Source organism: Elgaria multicarinata, chromosome 22 (assembly GCF_023053635.1).
Source record: "Elgaria multicarinata webbii isolate HBS135686 ecotype San Diego chromosome 22, rElgMul1.1.pri, whole genome shotgun sequence".
Classification (NCBI taxonomy): Eukaryota; Metazoa; Chordata; class Lepidosauria; order Squamata; family Anguidae; genus Elgaria; species Elgaria multicarinata.
Window position 1 is genome coordinate 2,195,521 of NC_086192.1, and position 22,326 is coordinate 2,217,846.

The following is a 22,326-nucleotide window of genomic DNA, read 5'->3' on the forward strand; positions in this document are numbered from 1 at the left end:
TTGGGAGCAAAAATTAATATAAGACACTGTCTTATTTTCGGGGAAACAGGGTAGGATTGTGACCTGAAGAATGCACACCTGCTGTACTGACTACCTTTGGGCCCATCACTGTTACATGACTGGCAGCAGGGACTGAACCTGGGATGCTCTGCCTGGTATGGAGGATGTGGATGGGGAGAGATTTCTCTCCCTCTCTCAAAATACCTAATGGCAAAGAGCTCTTGTGTTTGTGCGAAGTTCTTTAATTCATGACAAAAAAAGTGTTTTTACTAAAAAATAAATAAAGGACTGAAGGCAAAATAGCCTTGAGTTTACACAGTTACTTTTCCTTGTGAAGAAAAAGGAAGAGCTGGTAAAATAAATTAATAACAATAAGTATGCAAAGGCAAAGCCCCATGAGAATGTGCGAAGTGCCTTCCTTGAGCATTGGTCCAATTTCTTTTGCTCATTAATACAAACGGTTTAAAAATAATTAAAAAGGACTTTATAAATTATGAAGGACCTGAGGGTGAAGTACCCTTCTGCTTATGCTTTTTCCTCTGGAAGAAAAAGGGCAGTCTGTTTAAAATATATTGCTACTACTACAAAGTCTAATAGTAAAGGATGTCAGGGCAAAACAACAGCAACCCTGAGAATGTACAAAGTGCCCCCCCCCCCTGAGCATTTGTAGAATTTCTTTGGCTCATGAATAAAAATGAGTGTTTTTTTTTTTTTAAAGGACCTAAAGGGCAAAGCGACCTTGAGCATGTACAGAGTTCTTTCTCCTAAGGTTCAGGAATTGTGTGAGTCTCTGAGGGTACAGGCTGTGAGGGGACTTTAAACGTGACATGATAAAGACTGAAAGAAAGACAGAAGGAGAAGGAAGAAAGAATGAGAAATAGAAGGAAGGAAGAAAGAATGAGAAATAGAAAGAAGGAAGGAAGGAAGGAAGGGAAGGAGGGCGGCTCTGAGGGCGGCCCTCCCGAGACTCGCGCCGAATTTGCGGCGCCTGACGAGAAACCGGCCGAGGGCGGGAAAAGAGGCGGGAAAAGCCGCCGCCCCTCCTCCTCCGCCGCCAAGATGGCGGCTCCGAGCAAGCAGTGAGTGTGGGGGAGGGGCGGGGGAGCCAAAGCGGGCCAAAGGAGCCGCTCGGTGGGGTGGGGGGGCTGAGGCGAAGCTAAGGTGGGGGGGGGGGACGGGGAGGAGAAGGCGGCCCTGAGGCGTTTTTGGGGGGTGTCGGAGGAGAAACTATGACGCGGGTGAGGTAAACGGGGGAGGGGTGAGGAGAGGCGGCGGCCCTGAGGCGTTTTGGGGGGTGGGGGAGAAACTATGACGAGGGTGAGGTAAACGTGGAGTTGGGGCGGGGGGGGGAGAAGGCGGCCCTGAGGCAGTTCTGGGGGAGCTGAGGCGATTTGGGGCGGGGGGGGGGGCGTTGTAGAAATGATAACGATGGTAAGGTAAACGGAGGAGGAGGAGGAGGAGGAGCCGACGGCGACCCTGAGGGAAGCGGCCGAGGGGGGAAATGGGAGCCATGCGGGAGTGACCCCCCCCCCCCCCGTGTACTGTGTCTGAGGCTTCCCGACAGAGCTCAGCCCTATAGGAACGTGGGAGGCCTACTTTTTAAAATGTCTCTGTGCATGCTCAGAGTTCGCTCCCTCCACAATCTCTGGGATGGCTGAGGGGGCGGAAAGGACCTGGAGCTTGAGAGGAAACGTTGGGAGAGTTGCTGCCCCGGCACCTATTGTGTCTTTGGAGACATTTAATTTTAAAAAGCTTTATTTGAAAATGTTTCAGAAAACAGTACAAATGGAAAAATAAGTGAGTACATCGATATTAAAACGGGGGGAAAGATGTAGAATGAGCTTTAGCATCATTATTATTATTATTATTACCTGAGCTAGTTTTAATGATTTTATGATAATATTGTTAAAACTAGCGGAGATTTTGTGCTGCAGCAGCTGGACAAGTAATTGAGGGAAGGGGAGATGAGGATTTGGAAAGGGGGAAGGAGCACGATTACTTTTTATTGAAAACAACTTTTGTGGTATCTTCAAGGCAGCTAAACAACCATTATAATAACAACAAGAAAATCCAAGAAAATGAGGCAGCTAGCAACCATTATAACAACAACAAAATCCAAGAAATCAATCTAAAGAATTTTTTTTAAAACACACAAGAGAATAGGAACAGCATCACATTTTTAGTAGCAGTAACAAAAATCTAGATGACTGAACAGCACTGTTTGACCGCTGTTCTAAAAGCACAAAGATGCAACATTTGCTGTGTTTCCCTCGCTAATTTCTTTAATTGGGGGACGTTTTGTGTTGTCATGCAAGCTGAATAATGACCAGAACAATGCAAAAAATGTGTTTTCTGGCAACATTTAGTATATCTGTCTGATGTAATAAAGCCAGCATTGAACAACTGACATAGACCATCCAGGCCTCCTTACTTTTTTATATGTCATCTCATAAAATGAATTCTCTAGGCAATGAATAAATGTAAAACCTATTAAAGCTCCAGCATTCAAAATCCTAAAAATACAGCACAAAGAGAAAACGAAAGCTAAATGTGTATCAGTCCTTTTGCTTGAAACAGCAGCTGAAAGAATCTCAAACTAAAGCCAACCAGCTGACATCAAAACTGCAGAATCTTTACAAATATTAAATAATTTATGGAGCGCCTCCGTAGATCATCTTAAGGCACAGGTAGGGCATAAATAGGTAGAGGGTTACTTCCCCCCCCCCCCAAGTTATCAGCAAAACTAGAGCTCTCATGTTTTCCTGCAGATTTCACACTTAACTCCAGCTGAAAGAGTGTTGAACGTTGATTTAATTATCATTTCTCTCTCTCCACAGATATGGTCTTATATTTCCCAAGAAAGCACAACAGAAAACCTTCGTCAAACATGCGGTGTTCATGGATGACTCTGACGAAGAGGTCAGTTTCCTCATGGGCTCTGTTTCATCTGTTATATTTGTAAGGGCACGATCCTATGCATGTTTAGACAGAAAATAAGTCCTACAACCAGCCATTCCCCAGCCAGCCATGCTGTGAGTTGTAGGACTTTTTATTTTATTTTAAAAATGCATAGAATGGTGCCCTAACTAACCTTCTGACCCGTAACAGGCCCCCAATGTAGTTTTGGGGTGGGGGGGGAGATCAATGTAAACCAATTAAAAACACAGACACAGAACAATTCTAGCAGTAGGTCAGAAGGTGAGTCAAGAATAGCCCAAACAGCTGAATTCTGAATTAGGAAGGATTTAAGTACTTTCTTAAAGGCCTGAAAATTGTTTCATGGAATGGAGTTCCCAGCAGTTAATCCATGGCTTGTCATTGGGTTAACCGCTGGGTTGTTTAGCCCCTAAACAACCCAGTGGTCTGGGTTCGGACATCACATTCAACAGGAGCTGATTGTGGGTTGTGGAGTAAAGTGGAAGAGCTGGATACGTGTTACCAATAACCCAGATGTTTTTAAGGTAATGGGTTGTCATTACATGCGAACAGCCTCTATGACTGTTTGTGGGAAACACTTGCTATCAACTGTCTTTAAAACAAAAACTGGCTGTTTCATAGGGATGTTGTGGCGCCTCCTAATGTTATTTAGTATGACAATACTTCCTCTGAGACCCCTTTTGACTCTAGAGCAGAATAAAGTTACTTATCCACTGTTGAAAATATTTATTGTCAATATCTATATCTATATATTTGCAAACAAATACCCTACAAATATTTTTCATTTTCTAATTTTTCAGTCCTACCTTATGACACAGCAATATTTCCGATTTCTGTGTGGTTCTTAATGTGACCACTGTAAGTAGGTAACATTTCAAGAGAATGAGGGGTTACATTGTTTTTCATCCAGAATTATGTCAACTTCATTACATAAAGATCAGCACATAGTCAGTCTAAAAAGTTAGCAAAGAAAAAGTTTGAGACTTTAAGAAAAGATGGCCTGAGGGATTATCTCTAATTATTACAGAGTGTGGATACTTTCTTGCATATATACACGTGCCAATTAAAAACTTCACAGCCAATCAAATATTGCAGCTGAGTGGCATGAAATAGCAGATAGAGCTGTGCAAGGAAGACTGACCTCAATACATCCTGGAGATGTGGGCTCTCAGAATGGTGGGAATTGCAGTCCAACACATGTAGAGAGTAGCCGTTTGGGAAAGGCTGCTGTATAATTTTTTTAAAAAAACCAACCACACCTTTATTTATTTAAATTATTTCTAGGCCACCTTTGAGATCAGAAGCCCTCCCAAGGTGGCTCATAACAATAAAATAGACTGATACTATTTAATGAAAACAATCTAAAACACAATAAACACACACACACACACACACACACACACACACACACACACACAAAACCAGGGGATGGCCAGAGTAAACAAGGTTTTCAGGGCCTTCCTAAAAGCCTGCAATGTTGGGGCCTGACAGACTCGGTGGCAACCCATCCCAGAGGGAAAAGTACTTGCCCATCTAACTGCCCTCAGAGCACTTTACGTGTGGGCAGGCTGATAGGGGGAAAGGGAACTCTTCAAGTAACTTGGTCCCAAATCTATATGTAGTGTAGATAGGATTTTTCCCCCCAGTAGAGGGTGCTGTATGTCTTGGTTTCTGTTACTCTTCAGGAGTGAGAAAACAATTTGCAAGCAGCGTGGAAAAACTACTTAAATATTTGTAAATACATTTTTAACAAATGAAAGCTCAGTATGAAAGTCTTTTAGAATGCCTGGCAATCCAAGTTGAGATATACACACACACACACACACACACACACACACACGCACACGTTTGCTGAATAAGCTGCCTTTATATTAACTTTTGGTCAGTGCCCTCTGAGCTCAAGAAGTTTTGTAAGCCATATTCTCTGTTCTGGAAGATCTCTGAGTAGCAGCTAATGTAACCTCTTCTGAGTCCTTCTCTGAGCTAGGGGAGGGATTAAGGCAAGAGAACATGACATTTCCCTGCTGTGTGTGACAAGCAAGAGTCTTGTTGGGATGAGCTGCATAGCTTTGCTATACATGTATTCCTTGCAGCACTGCTGGAGGGCGTTTGATGTGAAGCCCCTCTCCTTTTGTAGTTGATGATAATTTGAAGATGATGGCTTTTGCTTAAAAATGGACACCTGCAAGATGAGGTCTGGATGAGGTCAAAATGCAGACAAGATAGGGGTGCTGTTGGCCAGGAGTCCTGCTAGTCTGGATAGAGTTGTGCAAACTGTTTTGAATATCAGGAAAAACTTCCTGACTGTTAGAGCAGTACGACCACAGAACCAATGACCTAGGGAGGTGGTCGGCTCTCCCACACTGGAGGCCTTCAAGAGGCAGCTGGACAGCCATCTGTCAGGGATGCTTTAAGGTTGATTCCTGCATTGAGTAGGGGGTTGGACTTGACGGCCTTATAGGCCCCTTCCAACTCTACTTTTCTATGATTAGCGTCATATCTATGTAAAGCCAATTACGAGGTTCAGTCTACTTTGTCACACTTAAGGGTGCAATCCTATGCACATTCAGATAGTCCTGCAACTCCCAGCATGTCTCATTGCACACTTTGTCACACTAAGGGTGCAATCATATGCAAGTTTAGCCAGCTATGCTGCTTAGGGCATGCTGGGAGTTGCAGGACTTTTTCCTGTCTAAACATGCATATGATTGCATCCTTAGATATGACCTGGAAGAGCCTTGGGGAAGGGCTGTAGCTCACTGGTAGAGTCCTGCTTTGTATGCCACAAATTCCATATTCAGTCCCTGACATCTCCAGACAGAACTGAGAAACACCGGTCTTAAAAGAATTGCACTGGCTGCCTATACACTTCCGGTCGGAATTCAAGGTGTTAGTAATGACGTTTAAAGCCCTAAATGGCTTGGGACCTCGATACTTGAGGGAGCGCCTCTCCTTATATATGCCTGCCCGAGACTTGAGATCTTTTGGAGGAGCCCTTCTCCGCATCCCACCAGCACAACACATTAGCTATGATGGGACAAGGGAGAGGGCTTTCTCTGTTGTGGCACCCCGACTAGAATGCCCTCCCCTTGGAGGCCCGACTGGCACCAACGCTGATTTTATTCCAGTGCCAAGTGAAAACATGGCTTTTTAACAAAGGCTTTAATGGTTAAATTCACTAAGATGGCACATTGTTTTAACTGTTTTAATAGTTTTACTGCTTTTAAATTATATATTGTTTTAACTTGGTTTATGGTTTAATTTGTTTTTAGCTGTGTATATTTACTGTTTTATACTGTATGCTGTTATCTGTACGCCGCCTTGAGATCTTATTGGTATAGGGCAGGATATAAATGTTTTAAATAAATAAAACCCTGGAGAGCCACTGTTGCCGGTTGGCATAGACCAAGGATGGGCAACTAATATACTTAAAACTAATAACATTTAATGAGGCTACACCATTACTGGTTTTAAAAAGGTTAGGTGCTTGACCCTTGCTGACGATGCCTTCAACAAGTTCTTTTATTCGCAAAGGGGGCGTACAGAGAAGGAAGACAACGTCTTAACGCCCTTCGATCAGGCATAGCTGTGCAAAGTGTGCGGGAGAAGCAGCCTAGAGACCGTGCCGTGTTATTTCACAGCCCACAAAGTAATAAATCTAGCAACTGCCTTTTATCACCAACCAACTGCCCCACCACCACCAAAGGAGGTCATTTTTAAAAAACAAAATTACTTTATTAGTTCAGTAATAATTTTAGGCCTTTTCAAGATAAGAAGCTGCGTTTAGGAGGGGTTTCATTTCCTGGCTGCTCCCTTATCAGCAAAAAAAACCCAACGCCTTGCATGTCTGAAAATGGTGTATTTATAACTGAAGTCTAATAAAGTCCATGATGGCGAACCTGCACACCTGACTTGGCCATGGTGATCATATTTTAGATAGCGAAAACTTTTGTCCCTTTTTTTTTTTTTTAAAGTTAACTATGCATATTTCATTAATGCATTCCGGTTGAATTGAGAGGTGGTCTTTCTCATATAATTCCCAAGTTCTATAGGGAAGCTAGCGCATTGATATGAATTCCTGGAGAAGGGTAGTCATAGATGCATATAGGGCAGCATGTGAGAAGTTAAGCGTTGTTATGGTAATCATGGCCTACAGCAGGGCTGAGGAACCTGTGGCCCTCTAGATGTTTCTGAACTACAACTCTCATCATCCTTGACTGAGGCTAATGGGAGTTGGAATTCAGCCTCTGTAGGCCTGCAAGTTTCCCACTCCTGGCAAGACATTGAATGTCTTTGCCAATAGCTGTAGTTGTGATCGACTTTGCTTTTGCCTTGCATAAGTCAATTGATAATCCATCCCCATTAATACTTCTATTGGCTTCTTCCTGGGAGCTTTTTGCATACCAATATAATTCCCCCAAATAGTACCCTTTTCCTTCAAAGAATGTAGAATGGAAGGTTGTGTTCTCTTCATAACCAGGACTTGAAAACTTGGCATGGTCACTTATAGCTACTCAAAACAGACACAGGACACAGTCTTAGGCGCGTTTAGACAGAAAAAAAGTCCTACAACTCCCAGTGTGCACCAGCCTCCTACAACTCCCAGCATGCCCCAGCTATGATGGCTGGGGAGTACTGGGAGTTGTAGGACTTTATTTCTGTCCAAACATGCATTGGATTGCACCCTTAAGCTGAAGTCCTGTACATGTCCTGTACAATCTGTACAACACCATGTACATTGATGGTGCTATATAAATAAATAATAATAATAATAATAACATGCTTACCTGGGAGGAAGCGTCTTTGAACACAGTGGGGCTTGCTTCTGAGAGAACGTGCATAGGATTCATCTCTCTAACCAAGAATAGTTTTATTTAGTAGAAGCGGTGGGGCACGAACATTTCCTTTATCAAAAGCAGCTTGATGCTTGTTGGAACCAACTGGTTGCTTTGTAGGAGCGCTGCAGGCCTACTTAGGCCTCTTGTAAACAAGACACTCCCTCTGCTGCTGATTTGGGCCGAGCGCGTTTTCTGGTTGCAGATAGCGCTTCGCTTGGTATTAGCGACTTGCTTTTTCTTCCTGTACTCTTTGTGCTGCACTGTGCAAGCAAACTAAGAAGAAGCATTTATGTAGAGGCAGCTATAATTTATTCACTTTAGATTTTGGTGAGGGTTCTATAAATAGCCCAGGTCCCTCAGGACCAAAGCAGAAGGGGCACAGCAGCCACATTTGTTCTCATACCTGCCCCACTCATGTATAAAGAGAGAGAGAGAGAGAGAGGTTTACATCAATAGGGCAAATGAGGAAAGCGGAAACCCTCACTCTGTCCTACTGCTTGAGCCTTGTTTTCTCCCGTTCTGGTTCACTTTGTTATCGGAGGTGAACCACCCAGAGAGCTTCGGCTGTGGGGCAGTATATAAATGTAATAAATAAATAAAATAAATAAAATATTTATTTTTTAATCTTACACTTATATTTAGAATAAATGTCATTTAGCAGTCTTTCTTCTTACGCTATTCAAGCGACAAGGCTATCAGACTGTATTTCTCTAATTAATTTCTGTTGAGGATATTGGAAGTCTTCAGAATATAGGCAAGATCTAGGGCCATTCTTGGGCTATAGCTATCTTTGTGTGTCATCTTGCCAATGCATCACTGTTGAGCTCAGATTCTTGAAGTTGCTCACAGTACTTCATCTAAGACTGGCTATGTGCAGTCTGAATCTAGGGCTGGGGTGGGCAACTTCTGGGGACTGGGACTGTATTGGCTACCTCAGAACACTGTGGGGTGCATACCCCTCAGCCACTGCTAATGGAAACGGCTGCTGCTGCCAAAATCTTAGTACTTCTGCAGGGAAACAAGGCATAGAGGGAGCATGAGCTAAGGGTTTGCTGAGGTGGTTTTGCCCTTTTCCCATTTATGTGCTTTGTAGTTCCAGAGGGTGTGGGCTCACTTCCTTTTTGACATCAAGATTAAATTACATGGCTTGGGATCACAATACCTGACGGAATGCCTCTTGCAACATGAACCTTTTCAGTGGTGGCCCCCCAATTATGGAATGATCTCCCCAATGAGGCTTGCCTGGCGCCAACATTGTTATCTTTTCGGCTCCAAGTCAAGACTTTTCTCTTTTCCCAGGCAGTTAACAACATATGCTGAGTTTGTTTGCCTTACTTGACCCCAGAATAGTTGTTTTAAAAGGATATTGCTTTTATGTTCTTGATGGTTTAAAATTTTGTACACTTGTTTTTAATGTTTACTGTTTTTAACGACTGTAAACTGTCCAGAGAGCTTTGGCTATGGGGCAGTATATAAATGTAGTAAGACAAATAAATAAATAAAATAAAATAAATAAAAAGTGCAGAATAAAACCAAGATAAATCCAGCAGCAGAAAATTAAAACCATTACAACTTCATAAAACAAAATTAAAACCAGTAGCAAAATCTGAGTACTGAACACACTAAAACAATTATCAAAATGGATAAATGGATACTACTGTTTTTAATGTGTTTTTTTAAAATTTTGTATACTTTTAATGTTTATTATTTTTAATTGTTGTAAACCGCCCAGAGAGCTTCGGCTGTGGGGCGGTATATAAATGTAATAAAATAAATAAATAAAATGTCTAGGAGAATAAGGCCTTCACTGGGCTTTGGGTTTACAGTCCTCCACCCTTTGCAGCCTGTAGGCCCTCAGCCCATTGCAGATTTTTAAAGGAAACGCCATAAAATATCTGGGCATGTAGCTGAATGAAGACCATTTTTTACTGTTGTGTAGCTGGATTATTTTAGTTTAATTTAACTTGCCTTGTGTTTACCCAAAATGGATGGGATAAATAAATATCATTTTCAAAATGACTAGCAAATTAGATCTAATAAAATTTAAAATTATTTGTCTTATCTTCTATTTTGAGTCTAAAGTATCCATTTTAACTCTCTTTAATATGCCCAATACTGTAAGAGCGGTGAGTGCTGTAGGTCTTCCATTGAATTCCGAATACTGTAGCCAAGCATGACCAAAGAGATTAGAGAATGCAACTCCCACTGGTCGGTAATTTTATTCATATTTTATTTGCATTAATATTTTCATTTAAAGATACCTTGCATCAAGAAGGGAAAGGGCAGGTAAAATACCCTAATAGGAAGCGGTACCAAATATAACAGAGACATAAAAGAAGGCTTGAAATCCAAGAGGGAGAATGAAAATGCAGAAAATAAGAGTAATGTTGGGGAAGGTTTTATAGCATTTGCAGTCTGGGGAGCAAACTCTGCAGTTCTCATTGAGTTTCAATTTTTTTCCCTTTAAGGACTGACAGATTTCCTGGCGTTTCAGTGCAGGGTTAAGAGAGTTTTCTCTTCCAGAAAATATTAGAACTCCAAGCTTTGTGCCTCCAAAGAATATCACGATGGAGCGCAAACAGAAATCCCACACCAGGTTGCTGACTTTGTCAGGTTCTTTAATAAACGAGGTGTTGATAAGTAGAAATAATACAAAAGAACAGGAAGTTCCCATCTATCAATCCTCACAGCACAACAGGAAATTGTCACCCATAAAGCCCTGGAGAGGTGCTGGCGCTGTTTTCCCTTAAGCTCCCTGGCACGCTGGCCAAACAAATGGCAGGTGGACCCTTTTAGAGATGTTATGTACCAAAATTAAAGCCTTTATATTACTTTTATTGTTTGTATAATCTCCAGATGCCAAGCCACTTACCACTTACAGGCAGGTCTGTGGGTGGGTGGGTGAACTATTGTGAATTTTAAATATTTTGATGTAGGGGAAAGATTTATGCATGAATAAAGTGTTTTGCTCTACTTATCCCACATTTTGGTGGGGTCCTTTCCTTGGGATAAATCTCACCTTCGTAATTGCTCCGGATGGATGACCTGTCTCCCTGCAGAGCCTGTGAGCAGGGCTTTTTAATCGGTCATAGGGTAACTTGCGGCCTCCTAAAGTCGGTTGATCCAAGCTTCCTGTGTAGTGTATATTAGTGCCAGTGTAGTACTGGTACTATATTGTCCAACTGAACTGACCCCAGACATTTTTTTAGATAGGGGAGAAGTAAAAAAATTGTGCTCCCCCACCTGCAGCCTGAAATGGTACAGTCCACTCCAGCCCTCCCCAACCTGATGCACCTCCAGATGTGTTGGGACTGCAACTCCCATTATGGATATTGTAATCCTAACACATCTGGGCGGCTCCAGGTTGGGGAAGGCTGGCCTACTCTAGAGAAATCCCAGTCTGCTGCATGTATCAACTAGGCCCCAAAGAGCGGGTAAAATATCGCATCAGACTGCAGGTGGAGACTGCATGTTGTAATGTTCCCCTATACAAGGCTCCTCGCAAGTAGAAAACTAGCATAGCAAGGGGAATGGGCTGCACTGGGCCCCTTTCAATATGTTGGGAACTTTTTATAAGGGAGAAGTGTTCCAAACTGATGGGGCCTCACTGTGGGTTAAGTGTATTGATGAAGCTGTTGGTCATCTGGCTTGAATTTTGTTAGTTGTCTTGAGTGTTTAAGCTAATGGGCAGTTAAAATAATAAATGAAGGGGTACAATACATTCTATAACCTTATTCTGCTGTGTGAAATTGGCCTGCACAGCATCTTGGACAATGAAGTGTGGCTTTACAATGTCTAAAGCAGCAGTTGCTGGGAAACATTGGTGGGAGTGAGCTGTTGTACCTGTGTCCTGCTTGTGTGTTTCTGGTCGACTGTTGGTTGTCCATTGTATGAACAGAAAGCTAGACTAGATGGCCCCTTGGTCTGATCCAGCAGGGCTCTTCTTACATTCTGTGGCCTGCCTTTGAGAGTTATCCTCTCTTGTTATCACATCCAGAGAAAGAATGAATATTGCAAATCAGTATGTCTATTCTAAAGACTTGTTCAAACATTTGCTTGGTGCTTCAAGGAGCCGAGAAGGCAGCACACCTGAAAGCTGCAGAGGAGTGCAATTCAAAACCTAGAGAGCCTTCGTTAGCAGTTCAGTTCAGTGTCAGCAGCAGGAAAAACGAGGCAAACACTACATTTGCTCTTTTGCAAGAGCGTATTGCAAGTCAAGAGGCCCTATCTGTCAGCAGGTCAATATGAATTTGTAATAATTGTGTCATGGTGAGTCAGCTTTCTTCAGCCTACTTAGACATCAATGCAGGGGGGGGGGGTTAAAAGAAAAAAAATCCTACTGCTAGTTTTCCATTTAGTTTTTTTAGTATTATGAAGTGCTGGTGACACAGGCGCTCTCACTTGTATGAAAAATGGGTGTTCGCTGTGAGTCATGGCAGGATTGGAAAACTACCATAGCTGCCAAATTATATAAAGTATATTTTTTCATATTGTCCTGCCATCTGGATGAGAGGGGGAAAAGAATATTTGATCACTAATGGTCTTGTAAACAAGTCAAACAGCGTTTTTTGCAATTACTTCAATTCAGCAACCACAGAGATTTGCAGACTCAAATACAGTTAGGAAAGGGTTAGAATGTAAAGATGAGATCTGTGATACTTTGCTTCATTGGGAATAAGGAAACTCCATTCTGTGCTAAACAAGCAGCGCTGCCTCCATTGCTATCCATAATTTTTTGTTTCTTAGCGCATTGTTTTTCTCCCCACATGGCGTGTTTTGAGAGAGTTGTGTGCTGTTTCCTGCTACTAACAGCATAGCCCCGGTTTGTGGTGACTGAATTGCTCTTTGCAGTGGTAGAGCATTGTGGTGCAGCTGTGTAATTTTAGACTGTGGACTTAATGGTCTTATGGGAGCCCTCTTTAGATGGCCATGTTGAACGCTGTAGTTGTGAAGCGCTCAACCCCCTCCAGTCACCATCCTATACTTTAAAACTGCTTCTGCATTCCTGATATTTTAGGACAGCAACAACTGTTAACTGACCCTGATTTAAACATACAAAAAACCCCTCTGAGCGTGCGCAGTTTTGCATTTTAAGCTCATTTCAATCATAGCAATATCATGACTGCAGGAATAAAATGAAGTTTGCTTCTACTGACCTTAAAATACTTAGAATACAGTGTACAGTTCTGGTCAGAAAACCTAAAAAAGGACATTGTAGAGTTGGAAAAAGTGCAGAAAGGGGCAACTAAAATGTTCAAGGGGCTGGAGCATCTCCCCTATGAGGGAAAGTTACAACAGCTGGGATTGTTCAGTTTGGAAAAAAGGAGGCTAAGGGGAGACAGGATTAAGGTGTTCAAAATTATGCCTGGTGTGGAGAAAGTGGATAGGGAGACATTTTTCTCCCTTTTTCATAATACTAGGAACCTAATGGGGGAGCTGAACAGTGAGAGAATCAGGGCAGATAAAAGGAAGGACGTCTTCACACAGCGCAGAGTTAAACTATGGAATTCACTTCCGCAAGACCACCAATTTGGATGGCTTTAAAAGGGGATTGGACAAATTCATGAAGGAGAAGGCCTCATGGTATTGATTAACTCTCATAAAAGGGTGCATTGGGCTACAGTCATATTTAATTTTAAAACTATCCTGGACTCCACAGGAGCAAAGACACCATTTTTAAATGTCATGTAATTTTGTTAATTTGTGTTCCCCCTCAGTCTTCGGTGGGTGAGAGCCTTCAGCGAGAAGCTTTGAAAAAGCAAGCCATGAAACAAGTAAGTTAGCAATGTGAATGTGTATATGCACTTTTTATTCTGCTCTCTTGAATTGTCATATACATGATTATGATTATTAACTAGCAAATAGATCTGGCCTTGCATGGGTGGCATATTTAAATTAGTTAAAATTAACATATTTTAAAAACCAAATAACCCCAGGATGTACACCCTTACGTAGCATGCCTGTCTCAAAATCTGTCCCTCCACCAGCAAGCAGATGCTTAGAAGTAGGGTGAACATTATTTATTTATTAAATTTATATACCGCCCCATAGCTGAAGCTCTCTTACATTAGTGCCTGTAAGAGCTATTGTTGTTGCTTATAATAGTGGCAGGTTTTGGGAGCAAGGGTTAATATTTTGCAGGGGATTTTTTTTTCATCCTAGTGTTTTTATATACTCTAATAAGGTATTAGCATACAGTGTAAATGAACAGGCTTATATCTCAATATATGATTAGATTAATGTGATTCATATTTATGGTTTTGCACACCAGTTTCTGTCTTTATGGCACTAGATTTGGAACTCGTCGCTTTCCTTACTAAAAATGGCATAATGTATATCAAAATAGGAACTTTTTAGTTTTCACGACTTTATTTGCATGATAGATGGTTCCACTTTTATACAAGACTGTTTCTCTCCCCCCCCTTGTGTTTTTTTCGGCTAAACCCAAGTTGTGTCAGAAAAACAACCGCCTGCATGCTGTGTAGCAGGTTGCCATAAATCTGCTCATAGTTTACAACACACCATAAAACGTGGACACTGTTTAGCGTGCCCATGGTAAAAACCACCAAGAGAGGCAAATCCCTCCTCTGACATCAAACACATGACTCTCTTAACTGAATGAATCTCTTTACGCAACTTGTGTTTTGGAATAATACTATGAGAAAACAAAAGTTTGACAGAGTGTCCAATGGAAACCCGTCCACTGTTTACGCCATACTTGGGTAACTTGTGACGGAGAGAAAACAGATGTGAAGTAAAGGAAAATTGCTCTAAAAGGAAGATTGTCCTTTGGGTTACATACACAGAAGATGGTTTTAAGATTATGGTGCATGAATGTCAAAGATAACACTGTAGCTGCCATCCAGTGGAACCATGACTGCCCCCTTTGTTTCCTGCGAGATGCACATTCAGTTTTTTGTCCTTTCAGGGCTTCAAGACAGGGCTAGTAGAGTAAATTTCCACTAGGGATTGCTTCTGGAAGAAGAGAGGGATGCTATGGGCATTGCTTGTGCATGCCTGGAAATGAACAAACGCTGCAGGGTTACAACCATGTAGTTGTCACAGCGCCGCTTGTGTTTCTTTGGCCAGAGATAAAGTGCTGCTTTCTGTCTCTCTCTGACGTCTGTTTCCTGGCCAGACGTCAGGGAGAGTGACTTTGAGCACGGTCACAGCAGTGGTGTGCGGCCTTTCCAGTGAGAGAAATACAAGCAGCGCTATGGGGACTCCCATTTTGGCACTGAAGGGCCAGGGGAAGCAGCACAGAGCAATGGGGCAGAGAGGCAGCTCAAGTCATGGGAACCACGGGATTGGCAGCAGGGAGGAGAGGAGGCTGCTCTTGTATAATGATTTGTGAGGCTGCACTAGCTCCCTAAATGGGAGCTAGTGCAGCCTCGCAAACCCTGCTCACCCCCTTGTTGGAAGTATTGCTACTCAGTACACGACTAACAGAGCAGAGCATGACAGAATGGCCAGACAGTGGACCAAGAGATAGGCTACACAAACTGGATTTTTGTCAAAACCTTGCGTTGAATCATCTATGGTGGAAAGAGCTGCTTATGATTTTGAAGGGGTGCGACAGGGAAGGGGAGAAACTGATAAAGAGTAGGGTATGTCTGTAACAGATTTTATTCAGTCTTTTATTTCCTAAAATGGTGTTGTTGTAACTTAAGGATGTTTTTAGGATGTTTTAATAATGTATACTATGTTTTAAATTCATTTTTATGTATTTTATACTTATTGTCGTTCCCCGCCTCGATCCAAATGGAGAGGTGGGTAAGAAATAAATTTATTATTGTTGTTGTTTTTAAGAAAATAATAAAACACTCTTTTCTGTAGCTTCTGTCTCAATGGAGATAATTATAGCTTTCTTGAAGACTCTCATGAAAACGCCTCAGTCATTTCTCACCTTCTCTCCCACTTCCTTTCAAAGACCAAGCTGGAGATCCAGAGGGCGCTGGCGGAAGACTCCACAGTGTACGAATACGACAATATTTACGATGACATACAACAAAAGAAGGCAGAAAGTCACGCCAACCTGCTTGCGGGGAAAGGGGAAAAAAAGGTCCATTTCCATTCCCGGGAAACGAGTATGATGTCTGTCTTTGCCTCTCTACAATTGGGAGGGTTGGGGGCAGGGAAGGCCTGTTACTGCGAATGGGCAGGAGGGGGGAACGTAAAGGCCCCAAGGGGAAAGGAAAGACCGAATCCCAGGGGTGCAGAATGTCCTAAGAACTTAAGAAGAGCCCTGATGGATCAGACCAAGGGTTCATCCTGTCCAGCATTCTGTTCACACAATGGCCGACCAAGAACTCACAAGCAGGACATGGGTGCAATAGCACCCATGTTCCCCAGCAACTGATGTACATAGACTTACTGCCTCTTTTCAGCTGCAGAGTGGGATTCTGTTGTGGAGGTGGTCTCGGGTGGGCAAAAGAACACCAGCATATTTTAGCGTAAGAGTTCTTACTGCCAGGGAGAAAGACTTAGGAAAGCCATTTCAACCTTTTAGAATGGGGGTTGGGGTGGGAATTCCCAAAAGCTAGGGAACCACCACACAAGTGGTGCTTGGGGGGGGGGGGGAAGGGGGGCTGTAGTCCTTGGGGGAAACCCAGAAGGCCAGAAAGGGACCCTGGGAAGGCCGGATTGGGACCCCAGGCCTGACATTCTGCACCCCCTTCTTCATGCCGGGGAGGGATCTGCCGCTACCGTTTCCCATTTGCATGACACTTTCATTCTTAGAAATGGTATAATCTATATTGAGAAGGCACTCACATTTCACAAAGGCAGGGAACCATTGCCATTTTGTCCTTGCAGCCCAAGTATATCCAAAATATACTCAAGGCAGCCGAGCTGAGGAAGAAGGAACAGGAAAAGAGAATGGAGAAGAAAATCCAGAAGGAACGTGAAATGGAAGGGGACGCATTCGACGACAAAGAGGCCTTCGTGACATCAGCCTACAAGAAGAAGCTGCAGGAAAGAGCTGAAGAGGAAGAAAGGGAGAAGAGGGAGGCAGCCATTGAAGGTGCGGGAGATTAATTTGCAGAACAGATCATTGTTGGCATTTGAGGAGCATTTGCTGTGGGCTGGATTGTTAGGCTGATTTGCATCCTGAACCAGGTAGCTTTGTTTGTTACTGGCCTGCTTACGTCAGGACAAGCAGCCTTGGGGAAGTCTGTGGGGCAAATCCATATAGTAAGTTCAAAAAGGTAGGCAAAAAGTCAGAAACAGTGTTAACCATCAAGAAGAGAGGCACTCCAAAGCAGGGACTAAGGCAAAGCTCAGGTCAAGCCCAGGTGAGCAGTCCAAACCGAGCACAGCCCAAGGAGAACAAGAGATCCGTCCAAACAGGAAGTAGCTGGTTTTCAACTGAAGACTTATATAGCCAAGTCTCCCAGTCCACACCCAGGTACAGCTGCAGCCCGTTACTCTAAGCCTCAGAGCCTCCTTACTTCTTGCTCTTGAGTAGACCTTTACTCTCGAGGAGCCTGGCTGTATTGTTTACTCTTGAGGAGCCTGGTTGCAGCCTGTGCCTGCACACTCTCAGCTGGGTGGTTTGCTCAGCCTCCTCCTCTGACGCCTTGGGTAAGGCATGTTCGTTCCTCAGGGCCCCTGTCTGTGGGTTACCTCAGGGCCCACCACTGTTGAAGGGCTCAGTATAGTTGCCCTACAGACGCTGAAGGGGCCTTTGGACGTGGCTTTCAGGTGCTGCCCTGTCAGGCTCTTCAGGCATGACAATTACCCGTCTTCTCTCTTTTAGCGTGCCTGGACGTGACCAAGCAGAAGGATCTCAGTGGTTTTTACAGGCACCTATTGAACCAGACAGTGGGGGAAGAGGAGATGCCCAAATGCAGTCTTCGTGAGGCCAGGTACACTTGAAATGCAACCCCCCCTCCACCCCCTCCCCAAAATACCCCTATCATCCCCAGGATTGCAGTAGGCTTGATGGGGCCAAATTACAATGTAAATTGTCAACACACGTATTTGATGCTTGATAACCATAAAAATCTGGGACTCAGCCACCTTCTGAAATTTTGCACCATTCTTGTCTTAAATTCAGCCAAGTAGCTATTCTTTCCAGATAGTGTGGTGTAAGCTTAGTGTGTTCAGCAAGGACCGATTTGGTCTGGCTTATTGGCAGGTGATTCCTCAACAGGAAGGATGAAAGAGGGATTAAAACAGCATAGCTTTCTCTGTAGTGGCACCACAGTTTAAGAAGGTTACCTTGGAGACCTATTTTCTCAGACATCTTAAATTGGATGATACTATGCTAATGTTCTTTGTATCTGGATTTTTTAAAATTGTTCATTTGGTGCTCTCTTTTAGCTGTTTTTAAATGTTTTGAACTGAGCATCACTTTGGGTATCTTTTTCACAGAAAAGCAGTTAATACATTTTTTAAAAAAACAGGGATATGTTTTGTTCAGACATAGCCAAGGCCATAATGTATTTTAGAAGAAAGCTAGCTTTAAAATTTCTCTGTCATAGCGAGTTGCTTGGCTATCTGTGTCGATGTCCAGAATTAGTGTTTCATATAAATTTAAAACGGATGGCCAGGTAAGCAGTGAAATCAGCAATACTCCTAACTTTGCAGATCTCAGGCTGACTTGTTGTTCCCCTCACCAAAGCCAACTCTTAGCAAGGTGAATTTGTTACAGCGGAGAAGGAGTGAGGGAGGAATAATTGTGAAATGCCCACATGTGTTTGTTTTTCCTCTGAGTAAGTGCAGCATTCAGGTTCATTTGATGCATTACTCATTTTTAAGAATAGTTTGCACACACCCCTGTGTGCCTGCAGAGCGTGATAGCAGCCACAGAATTCAACTTCCTAAAAATCTAGCCCTTAAGACAACGGAGACGTGCTTGAAAGTTAGGATCAGATTTTATTTATTTATTTATATTTATTTATTTATTACATTTATATATACCGCCCCACAGCTGAAGCTCTCTGGGTGGTTTACAACAATTAAAAATGGTAAACATTAAAAATACAAAATTTAAAAACCATCAAAAACATTTAAAAAGTATAAAAACAACAGTTTTTATATTGCTGCTGAAATCTCAGCCGTGCCGCTGTCCCTGCACCTTTTGGCAAAACTAAAGCAATTTTTGCAACACAGGAAAGCAGTGCAAGAAATTATGCAAACTTCACTTTGCATTTCTTGGTGGAGAATCTGGATTGCCTGGTCAGAGCATTTTCATGTAATCAGACGGCGTGTGGGTTATATCCTGCTTCCTTATCTGCTTCCTTATCAGCCAGCAAAGATTAAAACATTAAAACTTCACCTGCTTCTTTCCTGTATCCCAAATGCCTTTGCAGCAACGTGGTACTGGCATATAGAGCAGTAGCTTTTCTTGACCACAACCTCTGTCTCCTGGCGAAAAAACCCATAAACAACCCAGGATTTGGGGTTCACGCATAATGACAACCCATGGGCTAAACAACCCAGAGTTCAGAACCCAACAACAAACTATGGAGTCTCTTTCTGGGTTGTTCAGAGCTAACAAACCATGGTTTGTTTGCATGTTGCTCGGTTTGCACATCATGACAACCCATACCATAGGTTAGTTTTCTGTGCGGACCCAGCCATTGTAATCTCTCTGGTCCTATCAGAGTTTTAGTGGAATGAGAAAGAGGCTCCAGTAGTGGATGAGGAATGACGGTAATGGGGACGTTCCAACATGTTAGTCCAGACGCATGCAGTGAGCATTGTGTAAAGCAGACATGCAGGACCTCCGGCCCTTGGGCCAGATAGAGCCTGTACAGGTTCTTCCCCAGGCAGAGAAAATCTCTGCTAGTTGATATGGAAAGAGCAGGTTCAGGGTTAATCTGAATCTGTAGGGAGCAAATTTTATTTCTCATCTTCCTCTTTTTTTAAAAAAAATCCCTTGAGGGGAGAGGCCATAGTTCATTGACAGAGCACCTCCTTTGCATGTGGAAGGTCCTAGGTTCAATCCCCAGCTTCTCCAGGGAGGGGTTGGCAAAAATCCTTGCTGGAAACCCTGAAGAGGCATGGCTGCTGACAGTCAGTGTCAGTAATACTGAGCTAGATGGAGCAAGGGCCTGACTCAGTATAAGGCAGCTTCCTCTGTTCTCTCAGTTCTACGTTCTATCAGTTCTATGTTCTGTCTAGGTTAAAGGAAGAAGAACCCACTGAAAATCCCAATGACGGTAGAGAAATGAGCAAAAGTCCAGATGAGAAGACAAGGGCACACATTCCTGTGAAAGGAGAAGATAACCCAGATGCAGGCAGCGACCTGGAAATTCACAGCAGTGAGGATGAGAGCAGTGCTGAAGTCCAGACCAGCAGCAGAGCGGGTGATAAAAAGGAGAACAGGCCGGGGCGTTCTGATTGCAGTGGAGAGAGTTCCAGGCGCCGCAAAAGCCGAAGGGACTCTGGGTCATCAAGTGAGGAGAGGAGCCGCCCCCTGAAAGAGAGAGAGGACGGAGGCAGAAAGGAAAAAAGCGGGCAACACAGGGAAAGGGATCGCGAGAGAAGACACAAAGACCATGACAAGGAGGAGCATTACAAGAGGCAGGAAGAGCGGGATAACAGACAAAGGCGGAAAGACAGGAAGGAGAGGGATGATTATCATAGAGAACTCCGGCAAGAGAGAGACCGGGAGGACAAGTACTCGGAGTGGGAACAGCAAGTGAAGGAAAGGCAAACCAGCCACAAAGAGCATCATGGGGAGAGGGACAGAGATAGAGATGAGAAGAAGCACCAAGAGAGGAGAACCAGCAGCCCCAGCTCCTTGGTGAAAGGAAGTGAGAGCGAGGGGAGGAAAGAAACTCCATCCGACTCTGAGAGATCTCCGGAGTTGAAACACAAAACATCAGGGGAGGGAACAGAGCAGGCAGAGAAACCTCTGGAGAGCCAGAGTAAATTTGCAAAGCGTAGCAACCAGGAGACTGTCACATCAGCGAGGGACCGCTACCTGGCCCGCCAGATGGCCCGCGTGGGCACCAAAAGTTACATAGAAAAAGAGGAGGATTAGGATTCAGGGGGAGAATCCCAGGCGGTGACACGTGCTCACGGGGGGAATATTGAGGTAGCTGGAATTGCACATTGGAGTGGAAGTAGTTAAAAGAACGCCCTTTTGTGGGGAAGGAAGCTGGTAGAAAGGTCTGACATTTGAACACAGGGTGGCAATAGCTTGATTGGGGTCTGTTCATCCTGCCCTGCTGAATCCCAGCCCACTTATACTCTGTGTCGCTTGAATGCAGTGAGCCTCCTTCGATAGATCGCATCCTGAGCCCCATCCTGGGCATAGTAATCTTCAGAGGTGATCCCTTAGGATCCTACAGGCCAGCCAAGAGTACGAAGGAAGATGAGCATGAAAATCGTTTGTGAGGTGAAATACAAACTAGTCTACCAGCAGCAGAAATCCTTATAATATGGAGTGTGTAGTTGTTGTTTTTTTAAAGTACAGTTTAGTTCCACAGTGAACTGAAATGCTGGGGGTTTCTGTTTGGGGTTTTGTTATTTCTGCTGTACAGAAACATTGAAATAAAGGGAAAGATGAATTTTAGGTCGCACTTGGCTCTGTTTTGTATCCATGCTAAAAATTAGCTCAGCGCCCCACTGACTGGGATAAATCAACAAATACATAAGGAGGGACGACAATACCCGTCGTCTGTTTGGCAGGAGACGTTCCTCACATGCAGCCTGTCGTGTGAATGGTCTCTGGATCAGGCCCTATGTTCTAAAGATGCCAGGGGGTTAGAAAACGGCCATAAAAGACACTCCTACATCTAGCTTGGCAAGTGAGAAATCTGGCAGGGAGATTGTTTTCATAATGTATTTTCAACAGAACTCTTGGAAACAGAGTTCCTTCCCACGTCACCACCCCATAATTTCCCAAAAGAGAACTGCAGATCCCCTTTGGCACCTGACGATTTGTGAGATAAAGATTTCCTTAGGTAGGCTAACCATATGGAGAGGAGGACAGGGCTCCTGTATCTTTAACAGTTGTATTGGAAAGGGAATTTTAGCAAGCTGCAGGAGCTATACTGGAGTGACCAGATACAAAAGAGGGCAGGGCTCCCGCAGCTTTTAACTGTTGTGATGAAGAGGAAATTTCACCAGGTGCTGCCTGCTTACAAATGGCACCTGCTGAAATTCCCTTTTCAATACAATGGTTAAAGACGCAGGAGCCCATTCCTTCTTTCCATAGGGCCACCTTACCTTAGGTGCTACAGTCCTACGTTGCAGGTCGTTGGCTTTTTAGGTTTGCTTTTGATGTTACAAAGTACCATCAAAATAGCTCGTGTTTATCTTCATGAATTAAGTTTAAACTCTTAGAAGCCCTTTTGCCTTGGAGTACCTCATGTTTCCATCCTGTGTTCTTGGTAAACCATTGGAAGGAAGTTTGTATCTTGTTGCTATGGAGACAGTAGTGGCGTCTTTGCCAGCTCCAGAAATAGCCAGGTGCTTTCCTAGCAGCTTGCAAGCGACCTTCTCTTCCTCCATTGTGGGTGATTTTAAAGGGGTTTCATATGTGGGCCTTTGGTTTTTACAGAAGGTGACGGCGAGTGTTGTCTCGCTGATCAAG

At 43.5% G+C, this 22,326-nt stretch overlaps 1 protein-coding gene across 2 annotated transcripts; it reads left to right on the forward strand.

The window, feature by feature from the left end:
- The first annotated feature begins 1,016 nt into the window (after positions 1-1,016).
- On the forward strand, positions 1,017-21,303 carry NSRP1 (nuclear speckle splicing regulatory protein 1). 2 transcript variants are annotated; one of them, XM_063146559.1, is made up of 7 exons: positions 1,017-1,079; positions 2,838-2,919; positions 13,493-13,549; positions 15,706-15,837; positions 16,590-16,797; positions 17,533-17,641; positions 19,905-21,303. In XM_063146559.1, the coding sequence occupies exons 1-7, from the start codon at positions 1,060-1,062 to the stop codon at positions 20,767-20,769; spliced, it is 1,473 nt and encodes a 490-aa protein (XP_063002629.1). In that variant the 5' UTR covers positions 1,017-1,059; the 3' UTR covers positions 20,770-21,303. The 2 variants fall into 2 exon arrangements, with proteins under 2 accessions (XP_063002629.1, XP_063002630.1); XM_063146560.1 differs by lacking the exons at positions 1,017-1,079; positions 2,838-2,919 and having other exon boundaries at positions 15,706-15,862.
- The last annotated feature ends 1,023 nt before the right edge of the window (positions 21,304-22,326 follow it).